Source organism: Larus michahellis, chromosome 2, assembly GCF_964199755.1.
Source record: "Larus michahellis chromosome 2, bLarMic1.1, whole genome shotgun sequence".
Taxonomy (NCBI): domain Eukaryota; kingdom Metazoa; phylum Chordata; class Aves; order Charadriiformes; family Laridae; genus Larus; species Larus michahellis.
Genome location: NC_133897.1, coordinates 56741239 through 56769226, shown reverse-complemented (window position 1 = coordinate 56769226; position 27988 = coordinate 56741239). Strand labels below are relative to the sequence as shown.

General features: G+C 36.5%; 1 protein-coding gene across 9 annotated transcripts in view; it reads right to left on the bottom strand.

The window, feature by feature from the left end:
* SUGCT (succinyl-CoA:glutarate-CoA transferase) overlaps positions 1-27988 on the bottom strand; it is a 336115-nt gene that overhangs the window by 256592 nt on the left and 51535 nt on the right. For all 9 annotated transcript variants that reach the window (XR_012585571.1, XR_012585572.1, XM_074575598.1 and 6 more), the window contains 2 exons: positions 27829-27972; positions 12819-12914 (listed from right to left, as the gene is read on the bottom strand). Coding sequence is in view for 7 of the 9 variants with exons in the window: in XM_074575598.1 (XP_074431699.1) it covers positions 12819-12914; positions 27829-27972 (240 nt within the window). In the remaining 2 variants the exon portion in view is untranslated. The remainder of the gene's footprint in view (positions 1-12818; positions 12915-27828; positions 27973-27988) is intronic.

Here is a 27988-nt window from a genome sequence, read left to right as displayed (position 1 = left end):
CTTAAATAAGGCCATATAAGAATCAGAGTTACCAGCTGGTTGGACATCACCCAAAGGAATTAAGAATGATTCGTCAACATGAAAGAATACCATCAACTGTTCATGGATCATTTCAATATTCTCATTAATAACCCAGATTCTGAGAGAAGAAAGCATGTATATCAAACTTAAAGATGCAACAAAAACTAGAAGGAACTGCAAGTATGGACAGACTGGATAGAAATGAAAATGTTTGCGACTAAGTCTGAAAGCAAGATGGTGAAATTCAACAAGGAAAATCAACTGGCAGGTTCTAGAATTAGGCATGAGTAATTCACTCACATGAATAATTCACATACAAGAGAGAAGGATCAAGAATTTACATGTTTCACAAACTGAGCAGGATTTAAACTAAGGCTCCTTTGCAACAGCAGGGTAACATTAAAGTGGCATTTGCGAACAGCAGCAGAACTCACAAGATTCATGAAATAATCTTTCTGTGGTACTTCAAGATAAAACTAGAGCTGGAGTAATGTACTGCATTTGGTTCTGGATGCCACAAAACCAATGTGTTCCCAAAAGAAAGTACAGAGAATAGCAGTAAGTTCTGGAAAGTGTGATCTCAGGGGAAAGACTAAGCAAATTGGGAACGCTTAGCGTAAAGAAGACTGAGACAAACCAGTCCATAAGGTCACAAAAGACTATTGAAAAGAGGAAGGAATCTGGCTCCTCTTTCTTCTCTAAGAAAGCTTTTCTTAATGTCTGATCTGACTCTTCCTAGCTGTGATTTAAACACTTCTTGCCTTCTGTGCCACGGAGATAATGAATAGTGAAGCACTAAAATAAACTGTCTGGGGGGTTGTGGAGTCCCAGAACAAGTCAGGCAAATATCTGTGGAGAACAACATCGTTAAAGATGATCTTACATGCAGAGGGATAGCCCCATCCGAGACTCTTTTTCCATGATTGTTCCCTGCTTGCAGCATTGAAAAAAGCTCGCATACTTTTACATTTCACTGTTCAATGCCATTCAGTCATTGCCTGAAAGACAGGAATAATCTCTCTTGAACAGCTTACTACTTAACTAGAGACCGAAGAGGAAAAAAGAAGGAAGAGGTCAACTCTTACAGACAGAGGAGAAGCACACAAAATTCAAATCACAACAGCAGAATTCAAATCTCAAAGCATAGATAGAAATGTGATAGGAAACACAGCAGTAGAATTTCTGGAAGTAACCACTGCTCTGTTACTTGCCGTAACCTGGAATCAGTGATTTCAAGAAACCGCTCTACCTCATATTATTAAAAATGGATTGGGAGCACTCACCGAAAAAGCAGCATCACATTAAATGAGGTTGCAACAAGTACCCAAACCAGAAATAATACAGCCATTTTGCAAGCAAACGTAGAGCTACATTTCTGAGTTTCAGTCCAATCTCTTGACCACAAATCATTTATATTACCTTTTTAAATCTGACAAAGGCTTATACGATGAATGTTTGAAGAAGCTCACACAAGATGCACAGGAAACCACTATAAAAACCACCGATACTCTCAGTTGCTTTCAGCACCTGGTACTTGAGAAAAAAAACTATTTAACTGTTTTCTCCTCCTCGTTATTACTCAAAACTGTTAAATGGCAGGAAATAAAATTACTTAAGAATCTCTGAGGGGTTTGAAAAGGTAACAGTGAAAAGATAGCATAATTATGCATGAGTGCTAAGAGGTATCACTAATAACATTCTCTTAAATGAGCTACCTGATCAGATTCTTAATACATGGAACTCTGTTCCTGCCCAAGGCCCTCCTCGTTCCTGGATTAAATATGTCAGTGAACACTCTATGTATTAAACACATCTCAGATTCTTTTGTGATTCCAACAGTTATGTGATGGTCATTTTTACTTCTCACTTCTCCTTCAACTTTGACAAGTTGGTGAATGTAAACGGGGTATGTAAAAATGGGTAACATCAGGAAAATCAAGTGAAATCCTAGAATTACTTCAAAACATTCACTCCTATGTTTAAAACCCTCAAATAAAATAAAATCCTGTAAACTTGTACACAAAAGAGTAAGACATTATTCGTGGTTTTGTGGAAGCACTAAAATAAGACTTGGGGTCCATTGTTCTAAGCCTCAAGCTAAATTAAAATGCAGTCTCTGCCCCAAGAAGCTAAGTGAATAACTTGTGGGTACTACAAAAGGCTTTGTTGCATTGTTACAACTATTATTCATGGTCAAAAGTCTCTAGCCACTATCATAGCTACATATGCCAAGGATAAATTTGACAAGGTCAAAAAATTTTTTCTGTTTAGAAGAGATCTTATCATACAGACTTAACACTGGTATTTATAATATTTTATATTCCTTGTCTTTATGTTAGGTTTTAAATGTTACATAGACTCAGCTAATGCTCTCTACTTGAAATCACATCAACTTTCTGTTTGCTTATTATTATGGTCATTCCACATGGCAATGGACTGTTCCAATGAAGAAACACAACTAATATTAACTGACTGCATATCAGCTGGACAGCAAATTAAAGGTTAACCTTGTGTCTGTTTTTCACTTTTATCTAGCAAAGAACAGCCTTCCTACTAAGATAATTTAACTTCTACTTTTTACCCTGGTAGTTTTCTAAAACATAAAATATAGAAAATATGAAATACAAGTTGGGTCTTACATATCCTTACAAGACATCTTTTTGGAATCTCAGACTTCATCTACCTAGAAACACCCAGGAAAAGAAAGATGACCATTGATGTAAAACTAATGTGCAAAAGTTTGAAAAGCTCATTAAACCCACACGTGGACATACTCATTCAAAATTCGAGCGCCCTGAACTTGCTGTAGCTGACATAAACCACAATCACAGTCAGACAATAGCTTTAGATGCTGCTACCTCAGATTCAGAGGTCACTCCAGCATTAAGTGACCTCACCTCTGCAGGTTTCACTGGATTGGGCATAATTCTGTAAAATGATCCATGGTGGAAAAAAGCAAAGATCATAGAACACAGACAAAGGAACCCCAAGAACCTTTTAACAGTAAATCAAACCAAACTTGTAGCTGGTAACTAATTAACAAAGTTTACGTGTAGAGCTATGTGCTGTTCTCCTACCCTGGTAGCTGAACACCTGAAAAGAAGGAGATACAGCAATGTGATGCTGTTAAAATAGAAAGCAAACTGTTCTTAGGTGTCTTAACTGCATGTGAAAGCTCTCCATGTTACTCAGAAACATGACGAGCTCACCTAAGGCCCTCGCCAGATCTGGACACACCACTTGAAGAGGTGAACAAAGTGGAAATCGTGCCAGAGAGAAAAACAAAAACATACAGGAGGTCTAAAAAATATAACCTTGGGGAAATAATGAATGAGTCTGCCTCACACAAACCATGGACGAGAACACTGTAAATGAGCTCTACATATATTTTATATATGTAAAAACTTACTATAGATAATATGGTGATCAACTGCCATAATGCATCACTACATAGCCAAAAACCTTTTCCTAAATCCAGGCTCTCTCTTCCTTGTTGAAAATTGAATTATTTCTTTTCCTGCTCTCAGTGGGCATGGAGAATAACTACTTACGCAAGACTGTAGCAAGTATTTCAAAACTTATGGTGAAGAGAAATTGGGACAAACATCTGTCAAAAGTATCCTAGATACAAGTGAACAAAGGTGAGGGTGTAGACTAGATAAAACTGGTTGAGATCCCCTTGGGGATACAGATATAAGATCAATTTCTTTAGCTTAATTTGTATTATAAGAGTAAGTGAATATTGTTTTAAGTGATCGTCAGTAAGTACGGTTTTGTCAAAACAGAGAACTAAAAAAAAAACATTGCCTCTCACCTTCCCTCTTACCACTCTCAATACAATTGAAGTCAAGTCGTGTAGCAAAAGTCCTACTTATCTTAAGAAGTAAGCAAATCAAAACAATTTTGGTAATAATAGAGGTTTAATAATAGGCGAAGCCTTACATTACAAGTTCTCAAGTCTTTTTACCATCGGGTTTTATTAGTGAAAGTATTGTTAAAAATACTTGGTTTGGCATCAAGCAAGTTATATCTGAATGTAGCAAAGGGCATGAGAAACAACATTAAAAAGCACTGTAACTTAGAGCTTATTTTCATAAGTAGATTTTGCATTTAAAACTTCAATGCTTTAGTAAGGCAACAGGACAGAGACTTCTTAAGCGCATATACCACTTTCAAAAACAGAACAGAAGTTCTCTCAAAAGTGCTACCCTTCCAATTAAATTCCCAGAAGCTTCCTGTATACTGGAGTCATTGGAGGACTGGAGTTGTTATTCCAGTGGAGCTAAGCTTATTGTAGCAGTAATGCAATGTTTTTAGAGGAAACAATATAGCCCATGCCAAATTTATTAGTATACATCAGTGCTTGGAAATTAACCTTATGACCAAATTTGCATGACATCAGGTCACTGTGAAAAGAAAGGGTCATCCTGCAAAGCGGCAATCAGGTTCTACACTAAATCCTTACAAAGTAGTGCTCAATACCAAATACATCTAGAGATGCCAAATAAGCTTCAAACTCCACAGTGATTCACAGATTGACCCACTCTGTGAACATCCTCACAGGATATCGTAAGCTCGCCGATCAAAAAAATGAGTTGGTTTCTGATGTTTCTGATGGCAGATGGTTCCCTTTTGGTTGAACAGTGGTAAAGGTTCTTAATCAGGTCTACAAGTACAGTGAACGTTCACATTGCTGAAAGAGAAGCATCACTCCATTACAAGCAAGTTCATAAGCAAGTGTTAATCCCCATGCAATGTAGCATTTATCATTTTTCATGCAAGGGCTCATTCCAAGAGGATTATCACTTCCCCATCCTGCCCTCTGGCTGACTACACAGGGCAGAGAAATTCTTTATTCCATATGGAAGGGGAGAGGGAGGTTGGAGGAAGCTGTGATCTCCGGCTTCCAGTTTTGCTGTAGCTACTCCAAGTTGAAAGTGGGAAGGAGCCCAGGCCAATCTTGCAGCAGTTGCTCTTCAAGGAGAGTACAGATACGGCTTCCCAGAAGCTCTCTAGCAATTAGTAACACATATCATGCTACAAAGATGGGGGGAGGGAGGCAGGGGGTGCAAGCACTCCTTGCTAATGAACACGTATCTGTACAGATCCTACCAACCCGCCTGACGGAATGGTCAGATGCAACTTTGATTTACACACACACACACAGAGTATTTCATCTAAGTTTGATTAAAGTGATTCTATTTTAAATGCCTCAGATATCAATAAAGTGACACAAATCAAGTACTGTAAGCACAGTTCTACAGCTAAGATCTGTGAGTACATAAGTCCATTTGTGTAAGTTTATGAAATTGAGCCGCCTTTCCTAATTAGACATGCACTTTTCTAAAGAACTGCTCTTTGAGGTGTAACGAGCTTAGAAAATAACATATTTTAAGTGAAATTATATCCGTTATAGGATACTTTTGCTTTCTTTTGGGGCATAACATCCTCACCTCCCTACTGATGTCTCTCCTTGCAGAACAGTTACAGACTACATACTGCTCACCTGGGTGCTCTTCTATGACAGATCTACTCATGCAATAATGTAACTGTAGGCAAAAACATGTAAAGACAGATGTTCTAGACCAAATGGTATGTCAAACCCATCGCAGAGACAATCGGAATATTATTTTGTAACATGCCACACATACATAAAGTCAAAAGCATTGCATATACAAAAGCAGCTAATAATGCTGATAATTTGTATCTACACCATCCTACATCGTTCCTTAGAAATAAATGCTGCAACAAAAACTAGATTACATGAATGACATCTAGTGGACATACCCTTCCATAACAATCAGCATTTTCCATCCAAAACTGTCACAAGCTTCACAGAGTAAAGGCAAGCACCTGAACATCAATTAAACAATGGTAGAAGTTTTCCTGTATGTTTTTTTTTATTTATTCATTTTTCTGTCTTCATAAAGTTAAATACATCATGTGGACATGCCTTAATCTCTCCAGTTCCCCAAGAGTTAATGTTAGTCACCATAAATCACCAGATCCTCAAATTCCTAAGAAAATATAGTTTTAAAAGACTGTGAACACTGCCAAAGTCTTTACTCATTTCAGTCATTTAAAGTAATTACTTTGTTCTTCATTCCCCATTACTGACCAGAAAGAGCTGATTTTTCCTGCTTGTACAATACCTTGCACAAGGGATCGTGGTGTTTTATTAGGGTTTCTAGCTACAATGGCAATACAAATACGTATTTATATATGCAGGATGATTACGTCAGGAGTCATTGGGTGATACTGCTGCACACGGATTTCTGAGCTCTCTTTCAGGCTGCTTAAACGTGTTTCAGCTTTTGAGTGGCTGCACTGTATATACAACTGTATATACAACAACTATGAAACATATTTTCAGAAGAGCAAAAGCAACGTTTATTTTTCTGTCCTGGATCCGATAAGCAGGTTAGAGGAAAGCAGTGATCCAGTTGCAGTTAGTGTCTCCTCTACAAGCCCACAGGTTCTACTTTTATTCCTTGCCAACCAGCTACAATTTGAAGAGCAAAGGCTTTGTTACGCTGCCCTTCCTAAGAATTACAATTTGACATGGATATACAAATCTGTAATGCTTGGTAACCCTGCAACATGTTTGGAGGCTTACCATGCTGCTGTGAATAATATAAACTAGATGCCTCACCCCAGCAATGGATCAATGTGGAAGAAACAATGAACAGTATACATAAAATACAAATATGACCACTAAATGACACTGAACATCAGTACACCTGTGTTCTGATCCTAGTTTCATTAGAGGAGTTCTCATGTGACCACAGACAAGTGAGAGACTAATAATCTTAATGTACACCCAGTCTAAATCAGCACAAATACACATGTAAGTTCAAATACATATATAAGTACACATATAAGAATGTTTTATGAGGGACACAAAATAGTCACTGACACTTCCCAGGATGAGATCAAAAATGAGACAGTCTCAATTATCAGCTAGCTTTCCTTAGCAATAATGGTGATTACCGATATCTATTTTGCAAATTCAAAGTGTAAGACCCATAAAAAAATATCTCGTAGAAAGGTGCAGGAGGTTTTCCTTCAGGGGAAAAAAAAGTATCAGGTTTTAAATTAAAAATTAATTTAATTTTCATAGGAAAAGTTCCTGCGTACAGGTAAGAAGCTGTCTATTCTATGTGAATACAAGGTCAGCTTCTTTAAAGTGCTGTCTCTGTGACAGAATAGGATATATATGAATGAAGTTATAACTACATCTCACATTATACACTGAGCACGTATCTAAAACAGCCTAAGGCAAACCTACTGATTTGGTTTCCAGACAGCTACTCTGCCCAGGAGAGAGGCTTGACAACTCACTGAAGGCTGATCACCAGAAAGGTATCAATATAACATTGTCAGGTTTGAATAACTAGAATTCATTCCTCATAAAGGAGCAGCTTTCTACACAGATTCCCACAGATGATTACCGTACCTTTTCATTGACTAAAATGGCAAGGAAACAGAATCCCCACTCCAGCACTTCTCACCAAGCAGAGCGTCAACTGTGGTCCCTTACAATCACCAAAGCATTTGTACAGTCATTAGTTAATCTAGTCATACAACAATAAGACAATTCTGAAGAATCCAGTAAGGAAATCTACAAATAGAAACTTTTCCAAGAAGAAAGAAAAAAAAAAAAAAAAGTCCTGCAAATGATATCCTTGTTTTCTTGTTTTACGGAATCCATGATGACACAGGCCTTTCTGCTTTCTCTCTTTCCTGTGCCTTGTAAGATAAAGATAGAAAGGAAGCGGCTAGTTAAAAAAAAACAAACGTGTAGGTTTGGTGTATCAAGGAGATACACTAGACCACTAAAGCATCTGGGAGATCGGGTATTCATCATATGAGTCAAGACATGTATCTTGAGGATGGCCAAACTGTTCTTCGGAAAGTGAAACTGTACAGTGTGAGAGAGCACACTTTGCTGCTTGAGAGCACAAAGTTCCTATTCAGTTGAGCCAGGGATACATTTAGTTTTCATGTCAAATGAAATTTTCACGTCAATACTTTCAGCAGTGGTATTTCATTGTTCAGAACAACAATATAGGACAATGGGCCTATAAAAAAGAAAAAAAAAAAAAAAAAAGAGTCATGAAAAGTTCTGTGAGATTCTCCAGAGCTGATTTAGGAAAGCTGGTGCACACTGTGCCTTTGTATGAAAAGCAGCTCTACCAGATGAATCAGGTAAGTACAACTTAGTGCATTTCTCTGTTCTTGTGATGAGACACTAGTGACATGAGTGGGATTTTCTTTGTAAGGCTCCTAGACAGGATGAAATTCCACAAGCAAAAGGTATGAGATGCAGATGCTAAAAATAATGCAGAGGTATTTATATCTATGACTATACACATCTCCCTACTAACTCATACCTTTCAATTCCTTGTGAGCTTACATTTTGGTTTTCATAACACATTTCAACTGCAAGGCCTTTGACACAGAGACAGTTTCTTCATGTGGAGGAAGTTTTATGCCTAGCATGACAAGAAGTTGATGCTTAGAGAACCTAAGTGATGTTCTAATATAAAAAACATTAATGTTGGGTCTAATGAGTTATGAAAATGCACAGGTCAGTCAACAGAAAAGATAACTGGTTAAAATAATAATTTCCTGTCATGGTTTCAACTTCTGTGCAGAATGGTTGCGCCCTTTGCATATTCTGAAAACATATTGAAGAATACTTGAGAAGACCTTGTGAGTCCTAGGACCAAATCTGCAACAAAAATAATATCATATTCATTAGGGGGCGGGGGGGGGAGGAGGGGAGAGGATATCTGTAACAGCTTGGTTTCTCAGTCTTTAAAGAGGCTTTCATCATTATGGCCCAAGAGAAAACAGCCCTATACCTTTTGCTGAAAGTTTGCCTCGGAAAGTGCTGCCCAGTTGCCCAGGTGTCTGATGGCAGGGTGATAAGCTGCCCCACAGGAAACGTCCTGTAAACACGCAGGTTAGGATAGACTTTCTCAGGAGAACAAATATCCATTATGAGTGGGCCAACTGGAAGATGAAAAAGTGAATGTCTAGATCTCATGCATGGTGCAGGCAAGAGAGCTACATTGCTGAAACCACAAGAATGAAGACCTTATCATCCCAAATGAAAGACAGTAATACAACTTTACTTTTCAGCACAATTATGTAAACCGGATGCTTTTAAGCCTCTGATTTCCTCCGGATAATCATGGAGCAGCTGTAGCTAAACAAGGTGTCTCATTATGGAAACCTGTTTTAAGAAATTGAACTAATTGTGTTTAAGATACAGCCCAGAACTCAAGGTTTGTGTTTTAACACTTGAAACCAAGCAAATTGGGATCTGATTACATGCACTATCACAGAAGTGACCTATTCAAACTACATCGCTCTGATTAAAAAGCAGATATGCTCCAAGTAAAGAATTTCTCATGAAAGGTTCACCACTCAGAAATCTCTGGTTTTGGTTAATCAGAATCTAGAGTTCTTCATCTTTGTGGCAGATTGCAAAGTTCACCTCCACTGAAAACCTATGGCAAACTTTTACAGAGAGCTTTACATGAACCCTGAAAGACATTGTACACTCAAAAGAAGTTCAAATCCTTTCCTTTGGGTACTGGTGATGAGCACACAGAACTGAAAACTCAGGACATTTCAGATGATCTTGCCACAAAGTGAGCACATTATCAGCAAATGAGAAAAAACCTCAAAAGAGTATGAAAGTCCTCATACACCAAACTTTATATCTCTTTTAATAAGAGCTTGTTGCTCAGACCAGAAATGGATTTTCAAAGGGGCTACATATCTTGCTAGTTTCAGGAAAGAGAAAACCCAGGTGCCCATAAATGCTCAATTTTTATGTTTTTAAATACAAGGAAAAGTTAAGAAAGGTCAATCTAGAGAACATGTTTGGGGGCAAATTATGCTGCTAGTTTTTCAGTCAAGAAGCAACAGGGAATTCAGTGAAATTACACTCAAAGCTAAATTTGGCCTTGTGAATAGAAAAAAAAGAGCCGTTTGCAAAGATATTCTGAACAAAATTATTCAATATAAACTCAATGAAATAAAAGCTACAATACCATTCAGTATACACTACTGAATGTGTTAAACAGAGCACTAGAATGCTTACTATAACAATTGTAAGCAAAGTACTATTTATGTCCATATTTAAGATGCTTTTGATGTATATTTTTTATTAAATTTTGGTCAGTAGTCTAATATGACTGATCAGACCTCTGTCACACCAAATATGATACAAATAATTTAGATTTTGCCTTTTCAATATCTATAAAAGGATCGCTCCTGTTTACCCAATCTTCCATGCTTTAACATAGTTTGAGACTTTTTAGCAGGACTGCAGGCTCTGTATCACTTCAAAGTTGTAACTTCCTACCTGTATGAAAACTCAAAATACAGCAAATGAAAACAAAATAAAGTTTAGGACATAAGAAAAAAAACAACAGTTTGCTAATGTGTACTTGAAATATATAGAAATTCCATCTTCTGAAATGTGATTTTTATTATTCGAACAAATTATACTTCACTTGCCCAAAATATCTTAAAAAAAATTATTTGTAAAATAATAGTGATAGTCACAAAGTAGTAAGTTTAGTAAGCAAGACAGGATATTCAATAACTAGGATGACAGATGAAAGTCAGGTTTCAGAGTTCTGTTCTAAACTCTGTTACAAATGAGCTACAGAAGCAACTATAAAAGCAGTACAATAGCAACAGTGAGGGTTAATTCAAGTTTCTAAAGAGCTTTGCAGTCTAAGTATAGCTTATGTTAGTAAAGCAAAAAATAAACTCTAGAAAGCATAATATACTTATGGTTACAATCAGAATTATAACCATGCTAGCTGATGGAATGCTAACAGATAGCCATAAACACACACACAACTCCACCCTAATTACCAGTTTATGAACAAGAAAATTCAGATTAAAATTGTTTATAATATTGAGGTAGTATTTCTAATATCTGCTACAGAAACAGCATACAGAAACACAGGAACCACAGTTTACATAGTTACTTAAAAAAATAGTTATTTACATATTGACCAATCTAGATTAAACCAGAAGATAGCTAAAACAGTCTCCTCGAATTTTGTGTATCTAAAGAGCTGTCTATGAAAAAAGAAACAAAGGATATTCAATGTATGCGTTTCTTTTCATTTTGACTGTGGAAAAACAAAGGCAAAAGGAGATAAAAGAATGCAAGTTTCATTTACTCAGCCAAATGCAGTACGGTGAAGATAAAATGTTTTGTTTAGTCAGGTTTTTGGTTTTGCTTATACAAACTTCAGATACTTCAGATCTGTTTTGTACTTTCAACATACCAAAGTTCAAAAAGGGTTGCACCAAAAGGTCACATTACAGAAACACAGCAGAATGTAACTGCTTGTGCAGTGGATGCCTGGTTACGTTGGGTCATGCAGAGATGGTTCTAGAAAATACGGCCATACGGCTACCCCACGCCAACCAGATGGCAGCGCAGCCGTAGCTGTGCTGCACTGCACCCCAGACAAGAATACTTCAGGACCAAACTCATCCTTGCAGAACAACACCTCCCCATTGGTCTGAGATAATTTGCAATCTGGTCTAGCTAATCCAAAACAAGACAGTTGACTACGCAGTGGTATGTCCTGTGAAAAGTCTCCCAGCTTAGGTTTACAAAAACAACTGATTTTGGGTTTAGACCTGAGGAGGCGGGCTGTGATACTATCCAGTGATAGTGTTCTGTCTAATGATTTTTGCTTCAGAGCTTCTATGGCCAAAAGCAGCAAATCTTTTAATGTTATGATGATCACCTCCATCTTCACCTCTGGGAAGAAGACAATACACTGAGTTTCCTTCACTTTCTCTAAAAAGAAAGGAGATGGTGAAGAAACTGAGTGATGCCTAGGTGCAGTTCTCCCAGACAAACGCTGGGAAGTGTCCCTCTCTGGATTTAAAGGACTCTGGTCAGAAATTAAGAAATCCAGGCTCTGTCTAGTTGCAAGTATGGCGATTTGCCAAGAAGTGCCAAAATTATGAAACAAAGAATAGGTATTTTTTTTTAAATTAAATACACGTCCAAGTCTCCATAAATTAGCATGACCTCCATCAAGAAAACAAAATGATCAGCTGGAATAGAACAAAATTTTCTTTGTTTATTGGAAGTGTTTCCCATACTATCCAGAAGCAAGATAAAACTTGAAGTAATTTTTTTTCCTGTGCTTGTTTATATGATGAAGTTCATGTTATTTTAAGGAATTTCAACCCTCCATTAGACGTAGCGGACTATGAATTCTGCTGGGGAGATCTGAGGTCTGGTTAATTCCTTTTGCCAACCTGTTGTCTCGAGAAGCAACAGTGATTTGTAGCAAAATCAATGCAGAATGACAAATATGTAGAAATCCCAGATATTCATGATCATTTAGATTGTTCTTGTAGACTCACAAGATAAAAATCCCAAAATTCAGAGGCAAAAAGATTCCAGTTTATAACTGGTATGGAAGTCAGGTAACCCTTAAAAAAAACCCCCACGTTTCTCTGTCAGGTGAAAACCAATCAAGTCATCATGCTAGCTTTAAAGTCATCCAATTTCAGCAAACACCTTTGATCTATGTCAGTGTCCTGTTACTAATCTACTGCTGATGAAGAAATATGCAAAACGCAGAAATGACAATGAACAATGGAACCTTGTCCTGCCTAGACACAGACACATTACAGACTACAGCAGGTCATGGGAAAAGTAAGTCAGTTCTCAATCTCATAATACACAAAATCACAAATTCCAAGAGCAAAAACACCTAATGCTTTTTGCTTACCTGATACGGAACAATACTCCCATGAGCAGTACCCCAGCGTTTTGCTTCAATTTTGAAATTAAGGTAATTAGCTGCTACGTGAGTGAGACATGCAACCTGGAAATGGAGAAAAAGTAAAGTATTCAGAAAAGCTGAAACTTCATTGACAACTTCTCTGAGATTTCTGTATATTTATAGGCACTTCAGATATATAAGTTAAAATATTTATGTCACAAAAGTATCCTTTATATATTACATATTATAAACACTTTTTTAATATGAAAAAACTCAGGCTATATCGTGGAAGTGTTTGTATAATTACAACTCAATAAACTCAAAAACCAATACAAGTCCTATAACACTAGTAATGTTAGACAAATCTAGCATTAAACTACCCTAGGAGATAAGACAGTATTACTCTAAATATTCTGCAGAATGGTCGACTGCAGCGAAGAAAAAAAATCAGTCTTGTCCAAAGTCTGGTGGGAAACATGATGGATTTGTGGGATAGACCTCACCATTTCCTGAACCTCAATTCCATGCTTAAATCATAAAGACTTTTTCTCAGTTACAAGATTATCTTTCTGTTTTCTCCTATGCTTCTCATTTTACATGCCCAAGCTATGGAAAATACTTCTGAATTCTTCAGTTCCCCACATGCTCTGTAATATTAATTAAGTGGTAGGCCTTGATAAATCATCTGCCATTAGAAGATAAGGAGAGATTTATCAAGTTATTAGCCAGACAGACAAAACTGGAAAAAGATTAATTTTGTGGAAAATATGGCATGCTAATTTAGTAACCAAAATTTGGGGGGATAAATGTATACTTTGTAAGCACAAATGTATCTTAGGAAAAAGAAGTGAACATTTATGATGCAGTAATGCATGAAAATCAGTGGTTCTGTTATAATCAATGGCAGATTCTTTATTCTAGTTTCTCCGAGAGAATACAGTATGTGACTATATATCTGAAGCCAAGTAACGCAATAAAGCATTACATTTAGTATGCAAGGTGATCGCTAATTCATCAGACAAAATGTATTTGTTTTATGCTGTTAACTAGTTGTGCCAGTAAGTGCAACTGCTGGCCTAAATAGGTCATGTGAATATTTTTTTCCGAAAATATTATTTTCTTCATGTTTCTCCCCTAGATGGAAGAAATTTGCTACGATGATCCAAGTGTTTACACTATTCCGTGCCTACTAATCTGTCTAATCTACATCAAAACATGCAGTAATTAATTCAGAGTCAAGTATTCACATTCCAATATGTGAATTATATCAAAATTTCTAGAAAAAGATTGTCATTTCTTTTCCTTTCTCCATATATGCTGAAAAGGCAATGTGAATGTGTCACACTCACATTTAAAGCGAAGCAAATACTTAACTGTAAATCATGGACACAGTGACTTAGTCCAGCAGAAAACCTAGGAAAATATACAGCAAATAAGAATTTAACTGCTGCCAAAAACTACGTCCATATATACTAACTACAAATACAATGCTTTATTCCTGAGTATGGTTGGAAAACACTTTGTAGTTGGATTTCAGCAGCAGCTTATTATATCCCAGTGTCACTTCATTCAGCTAAAATGTTGAACAATGTCTAGTCTGTCCTTCAGGCCACAGGAAAATCCCAGCAATTAAGGAAATAGATCTGGGAGGTACGTAGAAAGGACTTTACTTCTGGTTTGCAACTTTTCTCGGCAACACAGAATGAAACACACAGTTATTACAGAGAGAGTTTATGAGTCACAAAAGTGTGTTATTTATTAATAACATATACACTAGACTCATCATTCCTGTCATTTTTCAATTTGGGGCCACAGTTCATAGTGATATTTTTTTCTACCACAGCAAATGGTCTCCTGGTTTGAGGTAGAACAAAACCAATTTTCTTTTCAGTTATTTTACTTTTCACTGTCGTGGTTTAGGCTGGGCTGGCCACTAAATGAACGACAAATGACTATGCAATGATGACGAAATATTGTTAGATATTCTTCTGTATTGTTTGTGTCTAACACTACATAACTGCTGTATTGCAAACCAGTTTCACTGACCAATGAGATGCATCCACTAGAATGGGCTTTTACTTTTAAAGACATAAGGATGCCCTCTGTGATGTGCCCTCATTTAACTTTCCACATTTCTGGAAGGAAACCCTATACCAAAATTAACTCTGGGAAGGGCATGGTGAATTAAAACCTAGTGAAACAGAAATCCTATAATATTGATACTGAATACAATGGAGCCAAGATTTCATTCCACTTCTTTGTTTATATTCTATGCTGTAGAAATAAATAGAGTTATGAGTTTCTGTCCTGGTTTCAACTGGGAAAGAGTTAATTTCTCTTTCTAGTGATTGCTGTGAAAGGAACATCAATAATACCTATTGGGTTTAGTTGTTGCTAAGTGATGTTTACATTATTCAAGGACTTTTTTTCAGCTTCCCATAGAAGAACAGACAGACCAATGGAACGGCCAATGAAATATTTCATACCATAGACATCACGCTCAATACATAAATGGGGGTTGGCCGGGGGGCAGGAATCCACGATCCTTGCTCGGGACAGTGCCAATTCACTGGGCTTTGAGAGTGTCTGGTGTTACTATTATTAGTGTTATTATTAGTGTTATTTTTTCTTTTCTGATACTGTTCTATTAAACTGTCTTTATCCCAACCCATGAGGTTTTTTTTCCTTTCCGTTCCTTTTCTCCCTTTTCTCTCTTCTAGGGGAAATGGGGATGAGCGAGTGGTTGCAAGGGGGGGTTAAACCACAACAGTTTCATAAAAAATAATCCTTCACAAGAAGGCTTCTATCCTTAAAAAAAAAAAAATAAAAAAAATCTTTTTAACAGTGTTGCAAATTGCTTCAGACTTCTCAATGGTATGAACATAATTCTTTCAATGGTAGGAAACGTACATCTTGATTTCTCCACAGCACTTGTTCACAGTACAATAGGAAAAAAAGAATTAAAACATAATACTCCCTAGATATTGGAACTGCGCCACTAAAGCTTCTGCTCAAAGACTTGTTTCAGTAGCAATAGACAGTAAATTCCAAGGAAGTCAGAAGCTCAGTAAAGACTGAGTAATTTTGGAACTAAAAGTTGCTTAGGCTATATAAAGGCCTCAGTTCAACACGATACTTAGTCTGAAGAATAATTCCATTTCAGTCAATGTACCAATTACTTGCTTGAATGCATATGCCTATGTATCAGGCTGAAACTGGTTTCCTTATTATTGTTTTTTTCAATAAATCATGAGGGAAAAAGGCTTTTGGTTCCCTTTGACTCCATTCTCTGAGTTGGATACCTTGTTCACAGTCAAATCAGCCAGCCAAAAAGAATTATTACTACTAGTAGTAGCAGTATTATCATCATCATCCAAATAAACTTATATTGACCACATCAAAGTAAATATTTCAATGCTTTGTGTTTTATGTATAAACACGCTTAGTTGAGTGAACTTTTGCCCCTTCCATAATAACTCTCTGATGAATTCATCAGACTTAAAAGATGATTCTATTTCTAATGTCCCACAAAACTGTTATAGACAGTCTCAGGACTACCGTACTTTCCCTTTTCCTCTCTTCCTGGCTTAGTTCATTCTCCCCGGTCTCACCAAAGATTTACTCTCACTAAAAAGGCACTATCCAAAAAAATCTTTCAGCATATACATTTTATGTCCTTAATAAAGAATACAAAGAATTTTATCTACCTATACCTTATGGTTGTTAAGCAAACTACTGAACTATATGCATAAAAATGATATCCCAACTAAACATTTCTACAAACATTATATCCCCTAGAGAATATGTTTTTAACAAAATAAGTCTATTTCTCCAAATTCCCCTGTAATTCAAGACTCAGTTAGGACCTCACTGCTAGAGACACTTCTTGCAGTAGGAATATCTACAGTGCAATCAATCTCTCAAAATGAAGTTTGGGTACATCTGTATTACATATTCAGTTAAGTATTTTTAAATCTATATTTAAAACTGCTTTCCTGAAACCTTATAGACCCATTTCTTTTCTCCTTTAATTAAGAACTAATCCTTAAAAGTAACCTTTGGGCTTGTAACATTAAAGCGGATGTAATACAATGATACAGACATCTCTATTCATTTGCTTGCAGAGACAGATCTATGCACTGTAAATATGTATTATCAAATATCTACAGATAAGCATTTCTTTATTTCACATCAATAAAGGGAACACACATTTCAACATTCCTGTCTGATATTACTGTTGACGGCCAAATCACATATTTGCGTTACATACTTACTTAAACCAGAACAAAAAGAGAGCTGCATTACGGTCTGAAAAGTTATGCTCAGCTTGTGATGGAATCAGACAGATGGGAAACAAGATATTAAAAGCCACAAGGTGAGCAGAAAAAGAAAAGAGACAGAATTTCAAAAGATTTTTTTCAAGATAGCACATCAAACATAATCTATTACAATGAGTTCACTGAGTCAATCAATCATTTAGATGCAAGTTCAACAAGTGTATATGAATAATAAACCTTTCCAGGTAACTGGAAAGAGGAGAAAAGAATGATTTTAATTATATTCTTTACTTTCTTCTCCCTCCAATTTTGTGTCTGCTTTCCTGCCACGTATCTTAACAACGCTTTGACTCTTAGCCAAGTTAATTTTTTTTTTTCCTCATTCTTTTTTTACTTTTTCTTAAAGTAGGCATGTAGACTGCCTTTTAGGAACTTTGAGACACAGGCTTTTTACAGCAGCACAGATAACTTATTTCATGCTGTACTACTGAATTAGTAACCCAAATATTAACTTATAACTTTGTAGAAAAAATCATTATGGAAAATTTCAGTGCCTTCTATTGTGCAAAGGCCAATAATCTTCCACTTACATCTCCGTAATTCTGGTGACATGGGAAAAAGATTTTTACATGAGAAAAATTTGAACCTAAGAGGGCAATCCTCATTTGGTGGGCACTAACAAAGCTCTCTTACAATCACTGATCCTACGCTGGTATTTACCTAATGACTGATTTTACTGTTTTACATGTTTTCCCCTTTCCATATTGCAATGAATAGTTTGAAAGTAATAAATCAACATTCAAGTTCAATTAATTTTGCTCTTGCAGTTACCCCTCGTCACCCTTCTCATTTCTTTATTTGTATTGAAGCTGTTTCCATGGATATGTCCATGGAGTGATCCTCAGCTCTTGCTTCTTGAGTGGCTTTTTTTTCATGAATAAAAATACAAAGCCAAAAACCTCTCTATCTCTACCAAGAAAACACCACTCCATTTAGAAGAAAACCCCACTCTTCCAGTTGAAGTCTAATTATGTTTAGCCACAAGGCTTAATGAGAGTAGAAATAAGTTCTTACTAGTCTGCAATCGCCTCGCAGTGCACACGTTTCATGTTACATCCTAAGCATTGACCCAACTGGTTCAGGATGTGGCACCGTGCCACAATGAATGGTGCTGTTCTACCAGATTTTAGGCGGGCAAGTAACTGTGTTTCAAATGCCCGCGAGCATGAGCTGGGCAGCAGGAACCACAGCCTTGCAGAAAGGCAAGAAAGATGCCACGATTCAAGGCAGCCCATTCCACAGGGGCCCAGCAAGAAGCCACAGCTTTCCCAGCAGCTGACAACAAACATCACCTTATGTCTGGGCACTTAAGGGACTCCCCATCTAGCCCGGAGTTGAGAGCTCTGCAGAGGATAAAAATCAGTTCAAGAGTGCCATACACCCACGGGCCGGGCAGACATCCCCACCTGCGGGTACGCAGCAAAGCCACTGTTCACAAAGGAGCAAGATTTTACAAATTCATCAGTGGTGTTCCTACATCTGTGCAAGGCAGCAGGTCTGATCTTCTTCTGAATTCAAAACTGCTGGTCCCATAATCCCTCTCGACATCATTTTTTCCCTCCCCTTTAAGAGGCAGTAGTACTGTAGCTGCTTTCAACCAGTGCTCTGCAGACCAGTAAATTCCAGGAATGACTTGGTCTGCAAAAACTAACAAAGCAAGACTACTATCACATAGGCCAAGGCTTACTTTACAAAATGTCTGTGGTCACGTTATGAACACTCCGCTCTGGGTAAAAAGTGTTTTCTTCCCAGTGACGCTGATTTCTTTTAATGTGAGCCTCCAGGAAGGGATCACGAATTCACCCTTCACAAAAGAAAACTCCTGGCATTGAAGCATCAGCAAATAGTATAATCCCAGAGACAAATACAATCTTGTAAAAATAAAATCAAATCCTTAATGACAAATAACTACAGTTTTAGAACAGGTCTCCTGTTTTAGGGGCTTCCAACCAGACACTTCAGCAAGTACCCAACTCTGTGCCAGTAATCACACACAGCTTGTGGGACTTGCTGATTAAAGTTAGCCACTTGATCAAACAGCACACAGCAAATCACAGTGACAGAAATGACGCACTAAGAGATGCTTAATGAACTAGAAACAATAAAAAATACAAGCAATGTGAAAAACAATGGACATGTAGTTGAAAACCCTATCTTGAACACGGATTCTCAGAAGGGAAGAAAGCTAAAGAGAGCAAAACAGACTTCAAAGTGCACAATTGTGTAGATACTTTTTTAGTGTGAAAATGATGGCTGAAAACAACTTTTGCTTTATAAAAAAAATTATGTTTAGACTACATAAACATAGAGAAACCAAGGCACCTTCAAAAACACAAGGCATTTGCATAGCAGAGAACTGCTGAGTTCAGTGAAATGCAACAACAAAAACCTACAAATAATTTTTCTAATGAGCTATTTAGAGCTTATAGAAGACCAGAAAGAAGACTTCTGTGCTTCCCGTAGCATGGAGATCACCTCCTGATTAAGATTAAATTAGTATTAACAATGGCAAAGACTAGATGCAACTAACAGATGTAGGACTTGAAATTTCAAAAATATATACTACTCAGCACACAGTTTCGAGAGAAACTAAATGTTAAACGGACTCCCAACTTTCCTTAGTCTCCACTTTAAAAAACAAAACAAAACAAGAAACGTCCACACACTCAGATGAATTTTAGGTGAAGGATAAGAAATAAAAATCCTGACATCATATGTTGTCCACATTGCACCTTGTGCCACGGTGAGTTGTTTCAAAAGACACTTCTCTGAAACAAGGGTGATTCATCTGCAAAATTTCAAATTTCCACTCCAAAAGAACGAAGGGACTGAGTTTCTCAGGAGGAAAAAAAAAAATAAGCAGCCAAGCCCATCAACGTATTTTCCCATAACTTGTTCCTGGAAACAGATGAATCATTTTAACAGTAACTCTGAAAACAAATCACTTTTTGGCAATTCCGTGACGTGGAAAATTCAGCCAAAACAGTTAAAACTTTGGAAAAGTTATAAAAATTAAAACCAGACTCTGATAACAGACATATCAGACAACCTTAACTAGAAATGACACTTCTACAATCATATCTTCAAATCTCCCTCTTCTCTCCAGAAAGAATATATATCCACTGAAATATCAAATGCATTATGCTCGGCGTTTTCATACAGCTTTACTAAGTCCAGGCAAAATTCAACTTGTGAAAAGTTATTTTATACAGTTTTTCTAATATTATAATACATTTTTTTATATTATTCCTTTCCCACCAAGAACCTATGCATTTAATATGAATTACAACTTATCTGGTTTTTAATTCTATTTAATGATATCTGGTTGTATTTCACTGATTGTTTAGAAGTTCTTAGAGTGGTTTCTATTCATGCAAAGAACTGCGAGCATACTTGCAAAACACAGAACAATTTGAGTTTAAAAACAGTAGCTAAATTTAATAGCTGAGAATAAAAAGAGCAAAACATTCAAATAAAATCCAGACAAACAGATTTTGCTCACATAAAAATTAATTACCTGTGAAGACAGGCATCAAAATAACTACAGCAATTTCTCTTATTATTTGTAATAGGGTATAGCCGGAGGTCCCACTTTGGATGCTACATACACTTCATGAAGGATTCTATTGTTTTATTTAATCAGTAATAAGGATGCCTTTCCATGCAAAGCTGCCAACATACAAAAGAAGCTGTATTAAGGCATTTTTCACTTTTGATCTTATGATTAGAAACAGCGCCATTTACAGTGAAAATAGGCATACACGTAACCATTTACAGCACCCATCTTTTTGTCTCCACATTTATGAGCATTAATACTTGCACAGAAAAAGGAATCTTAAGTGTGTTTGTCTGCTCCTGACAGTGTAATTTTCATCTTATCTGTGGATAATTGTCTCTCCACAAAAATAACGCTAATTTCAACAGCATGTGGTGCAGCAGTGCAAGCAGGTAGATGTTTAGATTTTTTTCCTTCGATACATAGTGAGGCACACAGCCTTGTCTATTCAGTTGGGTGAGAAACATGCAAATGTTCCACCACTATTATCACAGCCAAATCTCCTGTGGTCCTAACAGTATTATCTCTGCAGAACATCACTGGCATTAGTTGTAACACAAAAATCTCTGGACACTGCCCATTAAGTACTTATGTGCTAATGCACTACAGGGATGACACGAGAAGCAAACCCATGCAATTGAATGAAATGCTCAAAATAGGATGTTTTACAATGCACAAGATTGTACTTCTGTGCCTCTGCAGCATTAATGAACACCCACCATTCAGTTGTACACAATGCTTCTTTGAGCACTCTAATGCTGTCCGCAATGCAGATGTGGTTCACCTACTGAGCCGTTAAACAGCACACAAGTGAGAGAAATGTGGTGCAAAGCTCTATTTGATTTGAGAAATAAATGGCTTGGGATTACCACTGAGACTGGAGTCAAAACCACTTCTGCCTGATAACGCATTTTGAATAGTGGCAACAAGTTTGTAAATGAATCTCTGAAGAAGGAAGTTTTTCCTTAACAGGTCTACAAAAACATTTAAATAGTACCACCAAACCCCAAAACGTCGTACTACAGAGTAAGATTGAATGAAAATACAAAATAACTTCACATAATTTTTTATCAGAGAAATACAGTACTACAAATACTCATTCCAAAGAAGGCAAAGTATTTTTACAAATATCTGAGCTCTTTAGATAGAGTTTAATGGATACCTGTTTTTGAAGTCCTAAAACAGAGTCTTACCACTTTTCTTTATAGCTTACACTATAATATAATACATAACTAATGAATTATGACCTCTGGTCTACACATGTCACTTCTCCAAAAAGTTTACAATTTAATTGATGAGTCAGAAACAATACATTGCTGAATAATACAAACATGGAGAAACACAGTCATGGCAGCAGAGCTTCATCAGACCAAAAAGAAGTCCTTAGTCCAAATTTGTTTCAGCATCATCCTTTACTTCATCTTTTTTTTATAAATTATAATCTACAGAGAAATTCCAATCACAGCTATCTGAGGCCATCAAACCAAGCAGTGTTAAAACTTCGCTAGTGTTCCACCAGCATACCCATAAAATGACGTACTTGTTAAGGTTTATTAGATTTCCAGAGGCTCAACAGCACATAGAAATCGATTGTTTTGCTAACTTAAAATTTTCCATGACATAAAATCTAAACCTCTTCCATCAAGTTACAGCCCTTTACCTTGCTATTTACATAAATAAATAGCGCATGAGGTGTTGAAAGGCCCTAACCAAATTTGACCAATTTACAGAATGACTTCTTAAGGCTTCCATGAGTTTCGAGGGAGGGGTGAACTTCTGGGGTACACTAAAAGTGCTTATTCTGCTACTAGTTGCTTAAATCATTCCCATTTCTTTTGAGCTACCCTGGCTATCCTTCTTCTCCTAAGACTTAGCATGATCCCGAAATATGATCTGCGGGTAATAAGCTACAACAAACATCTTGATTCCATTTCCAGAATTACATCCTTATTCAAAGGTCATCTAAATAATAAACTAATTAAAAGAAATGTTTTACTTTGTCTTCAGACTCTCTCCGCTACCCACTCCAGATAGCCACTTCTATTTTTTCTATGTATTAAAGGGGCGTATTTTTTTCTGTCTCCTTCCTAGTCTTTCTCTAATTGATGACAGAGGTAGCTCAACACAGGAAAATGAAGCTGCAACGTGCTCAGGCTTAGTTTCATTAGCACAAGAACAATAGTAGCAAAGACAAAAAGGCAAAAAAGGCACGGAATTTACTGTCAGATAGCAGCTAAAGAAGAAATTCCCTTGCCATCTGGGTAGGTACTCTGCTTACAGAATAAAGAAAGACACTAAATAAATCCAAGATCCAGCTGGAGTATGATCTACCAACGACTTTTTGTGTAACTGATCATTAGAGATCACAACACAAATTCCACAGAGGCCAATATTAAATTGAGTTATTGTCATGTTAGTGTGGTCTTCTGGTCTATTCAATAAAATTCTGGCCACTTAAAACCCTGAGGGATAAATTCTGTTCTTAGTTATAGTGATGTCCTCAATGGAAATTATCGAGAATAGGAGCCAAGAAAAGTGTTTAATGCACAGTATACATTTAAGGAAATGTTCACGTTAATTCAGATTTTATTATCTTTCCATATCAGAGCTATGCAGTAAAAAAGACAGCATCTCCATCCCATACATACACAATTTTTTATCATGACAGAGACTAAGAATACAACGTTTTGCAAAGATGATGCTTTATAAGCCTGTAAAAAAGAACTGCTTATTCAAACCATACCCAAAACAAGACAACTAGCTGGCCTCCAAAATCACCAGCAGCAATGACCTCTAAAAAGGCATATTTTCTTTCTGTATTCAGTCAGCTCACAGCTCTCGGTTACCAAGCAGAGAAGCAACAGGATACAGTATTTGAGTTCCAAGATTGCTATTTCTCACACAACTTACTGCTCAGGGTTCCTGTGATGCCATATATATCTTACAGGCAGTATGTAATTGTTACCAGTTTCACCTATACTCAGTAATTATTAAAGATACGTCATGAAAGCCCTGAATAGAGAGCACTAAAAGCACCTTAAATAGATAAGCCTTTAACACAATCGTCTTGGGGAAAAGTGATCCAGAAACAAAAAATTATCATTTCTAAACCTCACCATTATCTCAATAAACTAGCTGCCAAACTAAAGCACAAAGATGGAATATATAAAATAATTTATTCTAAGGTCCCTTTAAAATTTTCAGAAGATTGAGAGTTTGCTATAGCAAATGCAGAATTAGTAAAACATAGTAATCAGAAGCAGAGAAGTTTCTGATGAACAATCATATAACACAAACAATATTAACCACATTATCCTGTCTGTGGAATCTGGGGGGGAAAAAAAAAACCACACTCCAAAATTGCAGAAATGTTAAATGTAAAATACTTCTTGCAGATTTTCAATCCAAGAGAAACCAACTTATTACAGTATTTGTTGGAGCCTGGTTGTAATTAAATACAGGAAGGATATTAAAACTTCCAAGAGATTTTTTTTTTTAAGCCACAACAGAAGAAAAGGCACAATTGCATAATTGGAACCAAATCCAAAACCCACTTCCTTCTTATTTACTAGCATCATCTAAAGGACACTATTTAGATGCTGACGCTGAAAGGTCTGGAGCTGACAACTGTAAATCATCTAAAAGTCAAAAATTTCAAAGGAATTGTATGACTTGGGTTAAAAGTTTATAGATGAGAGATATAGAAAGTTAGTGCTCACTGCAAAACCACATCCTAGCGGTCACCGTATCTCTCTTGTCAATAAAAATCATAGAATTCTATTTTGTTGTGGGGAAAGGAGTCCTCTTTGGTAGTAATAAACTGCTATATAGCTATAGGGCAAAAAATGTTTGATATACAGAATTTGAAAGAAAGATGTCCTTTTAAGATATGCTAAAAACAACATGTCTTCAGAGAACAGGATTTCATTTATCATTTTGTTCTACACAGACCAGTTAAATACTAAACAAACTTGCCAGTTAGTGGGATATTTCTTTAAAAAGCTTCAGATCATTTTCATTGGCAGTTGAATTCAGCTCAACGTTCTTTGTCATGAGCATATCTGCGCAGGAAATTAATATCAAAAGCATCTCCCCCCCCCCCCCCCCCCCCCCGAAAAAAAATTCTTCCATTTCTATAAGGCATGCAGAAAAATGACAGCACAGGCATAGATGGACATGTACACGCTAGGTTTTTTGCTATAAAATAAACCCAGCATTTTTCAGGGATTTCTAATTATTTAAGTGCTTTAACCCCGGGTTGTTTTTTTTTTCCTTTCTGACACAAAGTCATCAACACTGCTCAGTGAAGACATATGTATAGTCCAGCTTCACAGCTCTCAGTTCAGATGAAGGGATGGACAAAAGGTGCAAGCATGCTGTTGTATTAGCTCAGCACATGAAATGCTGACAAAAGCCAAAGATTTCACACAACTCTCTGCTATTGTAACACTATTAATAGCAGGACAGTTCAGCAGTGCTTTTGTTTTACATACAGAAAATACGATTCCTTTTTTCTCATTAAAAATTACTACAGTGAAACTCACAGCGAAGGGAAAGTTACCATGATGCATCTATTCGACCTCTAGATCCCACCATTAATCAACTGCAAGAAGAACCTAACAAACTAAAAGTCTACAAGTTTAGGTTTCTTATTGTTTTGGCAGCATCCATGAGAGACTTCAAAAGACCATACTTTTTAAACATTCATCACATGAGGAAGAGCTAGCTTTAGATATCTCAGCTTGGTATGTTAAACCCTAATTCCTTTGAAAGCATGGATCTTTCAAGAACCTGATCGTATAACAGCAATCGTCTTCTAAAGAAAAAACATTACCATGAGAAATACCGTGAGCAATTTTTTTTTTTTACATTACTTTTTAGATTTTTGCTCTTTCTTAGTACGCTCATCCTCAAGGACTTAAAAGCAACCAACAGTTTTGCAAAAAGAAAGAAAACAAACAAGGAAAGCTAGATGTACTCAGAGAGTCTCAGCTGTTAGTTATGTTCCTCATTCATTTTAACAAGTTTTTTAATGGGATTGATCATATGGGTTTATTTTTGGTACCCCAGCACCTCATCCATAAATATTTTTCCCAATTTAATAAATGTTCTCATTACAGTCTTGGGCCAACACCATAAGGTTAATTTGGACTGAAGTATATAGAGTTACCTAAAACAAAAGGGCTATTTTCTGAATAACAAATTATGCGCATACTCGATTCAAAAATACCAACTTATTTCAGTTTAATTTACCCAACACTGAAGTAAATAAAAACATTATTTTACACGAGGAGTGTGCATGTATGGACTTACTTCTTAATATCTTTTAGATAACCATAATCTGATAACAAGCATGGAATGAATTAACATTTTAAAAAAGCATTAAATTATCCCTTCACCATTTAGTACTTCCTCGGCTAAGCACGTAGGAGTCAAACACCACGTATCATGCTTTGCTCACTAACATCTATTCGAGTCCTCATTTCCTTTCTTCTGTATGCCGCTGAGCAGCCTGGAGGATGATGATGTGAAACTTCAGATGGAAATTCTGCAACGTGAGAACGCTTTTGTGCATAGCCAAAGCTGTCCTAACAAAGGAGAAAATTCTAAAGACAAATGAGGCAACTAAATAAAGTTGAAATAAAAAAAGAAAGTTACAGCAACACCTAACTAACTCCTGTTACTTTCAGCATTTGATAAAATATCAAACAATAATCGTGAAAGCTCCATTAAAAAAAGCAAAAAGACAGTGGAACGAGGAATCAAAAATAACAGAATGTCTCTGGAAATTACTGGAAGTCCTTTTAATAAAATCAGAAATGAAAAAGATCAAGCAGAAGCTGCCATTCTATAAAACACTATCAGACACATTAAACAAATAAAAATACTTCCATATATATGTACAAAATATTTAGCAGGAGTTTAACATACATTTTAAATGTTTAGAAATGTTTAGAAAAATAACTGCTTATTACATTTTTCAAATACAGACACCACATTTGCAAATATACATAAGTATGATGAAGAATTCAGCCCTTAGACACATTTCTGAAACAAATGAAAAATTCTTTGTTGATTTAAGCTCCTCCTTTCCAGATCTGATTTCTGTAGGTATTAAAACAAGAGCAACCTCAATCTTTATTATCATACAGTGATACAGGGGAGAAGAAACCTTTGGAGGTCATCTCGTTCAACCTCCTGCTCACACCAGGGCCAATTTGTTGCACAATGGGCACTGTATCATCTCTCAACTGTACTGACAGGTATAACGTGAAGAAATATACAACTGAATAAAGAAAAAAATAACAGAGCACTGTAGTAGTTTTGATGAGTACTGCATACAGTTTTGATGTACATTTTAAAATGTACACGAGAATTCCTACGCACCACGCACCCTGTTGCTACCAGCAGGTAGCTACACCAGCAAGACAAGGTATCATCCGATCACATGCAGCTCTTACCAACAGCACTTTCTTCTTCTGAAGTATAAATCATTGCACCAATGATGCTTAAATGTTGAAGGGCAATTTAAAGTTCTTGTTATTCGTGGTATACATCTTTGTCTTTACAATTTTGGTGAGATTTCTCTTTAATGCGCTGAGAGAAAATGCTGCATCTTCAGGCTTACTTTACTCTTTAATTCCCAGAGCCAAAGGCAGACTTCCCAGATTAGATTTACTTTGATACTTGGGTGATACTTGATTACTCTGGATGATTTTGCACAAGTCATTCAATCACACTGATGGTAATATTACCTAGTGCCAAGGCTTCCTTTCCAACAGCGGTTTCACTATTTATGCTTGTCTATCTCAAATGATCTACTACAACTGTTACTTACAGTCTCAGGGATATTATAAACCTTGATTAACCCATGTCTTCGAAGAACATGGAGGTCCTTCGTAAAAAGCAAAAACCAAACATAATGCAGTAGCAACTATAACCATGTCACGCAAAATGGTCACTGCCAGAGTGGCAGAATAAGGAAGCTGTCACTAATGCCATTATTGTCATTATTATTGTTGTCATTAGTTGTACTAACTAATTTGCATTAATTTATGTCAAAATGTTATTCTTAGGCTCAAATATCCATACAACAAAAAGCAATTTTTTTTAAAACTCCTACCTGAGATGACAAGAGATTACAGTCAATGTGCAGTCCTTTCCCCGTCTTATACCTCTGAAGTAAACCAGCCATAATTGCCCCATATGTATACAACCCAGTAGCAAGATCTGTCATGGCTACTCCTGGTCTAACTGGCTCACCACCCTAAAGAGAAAGAAGA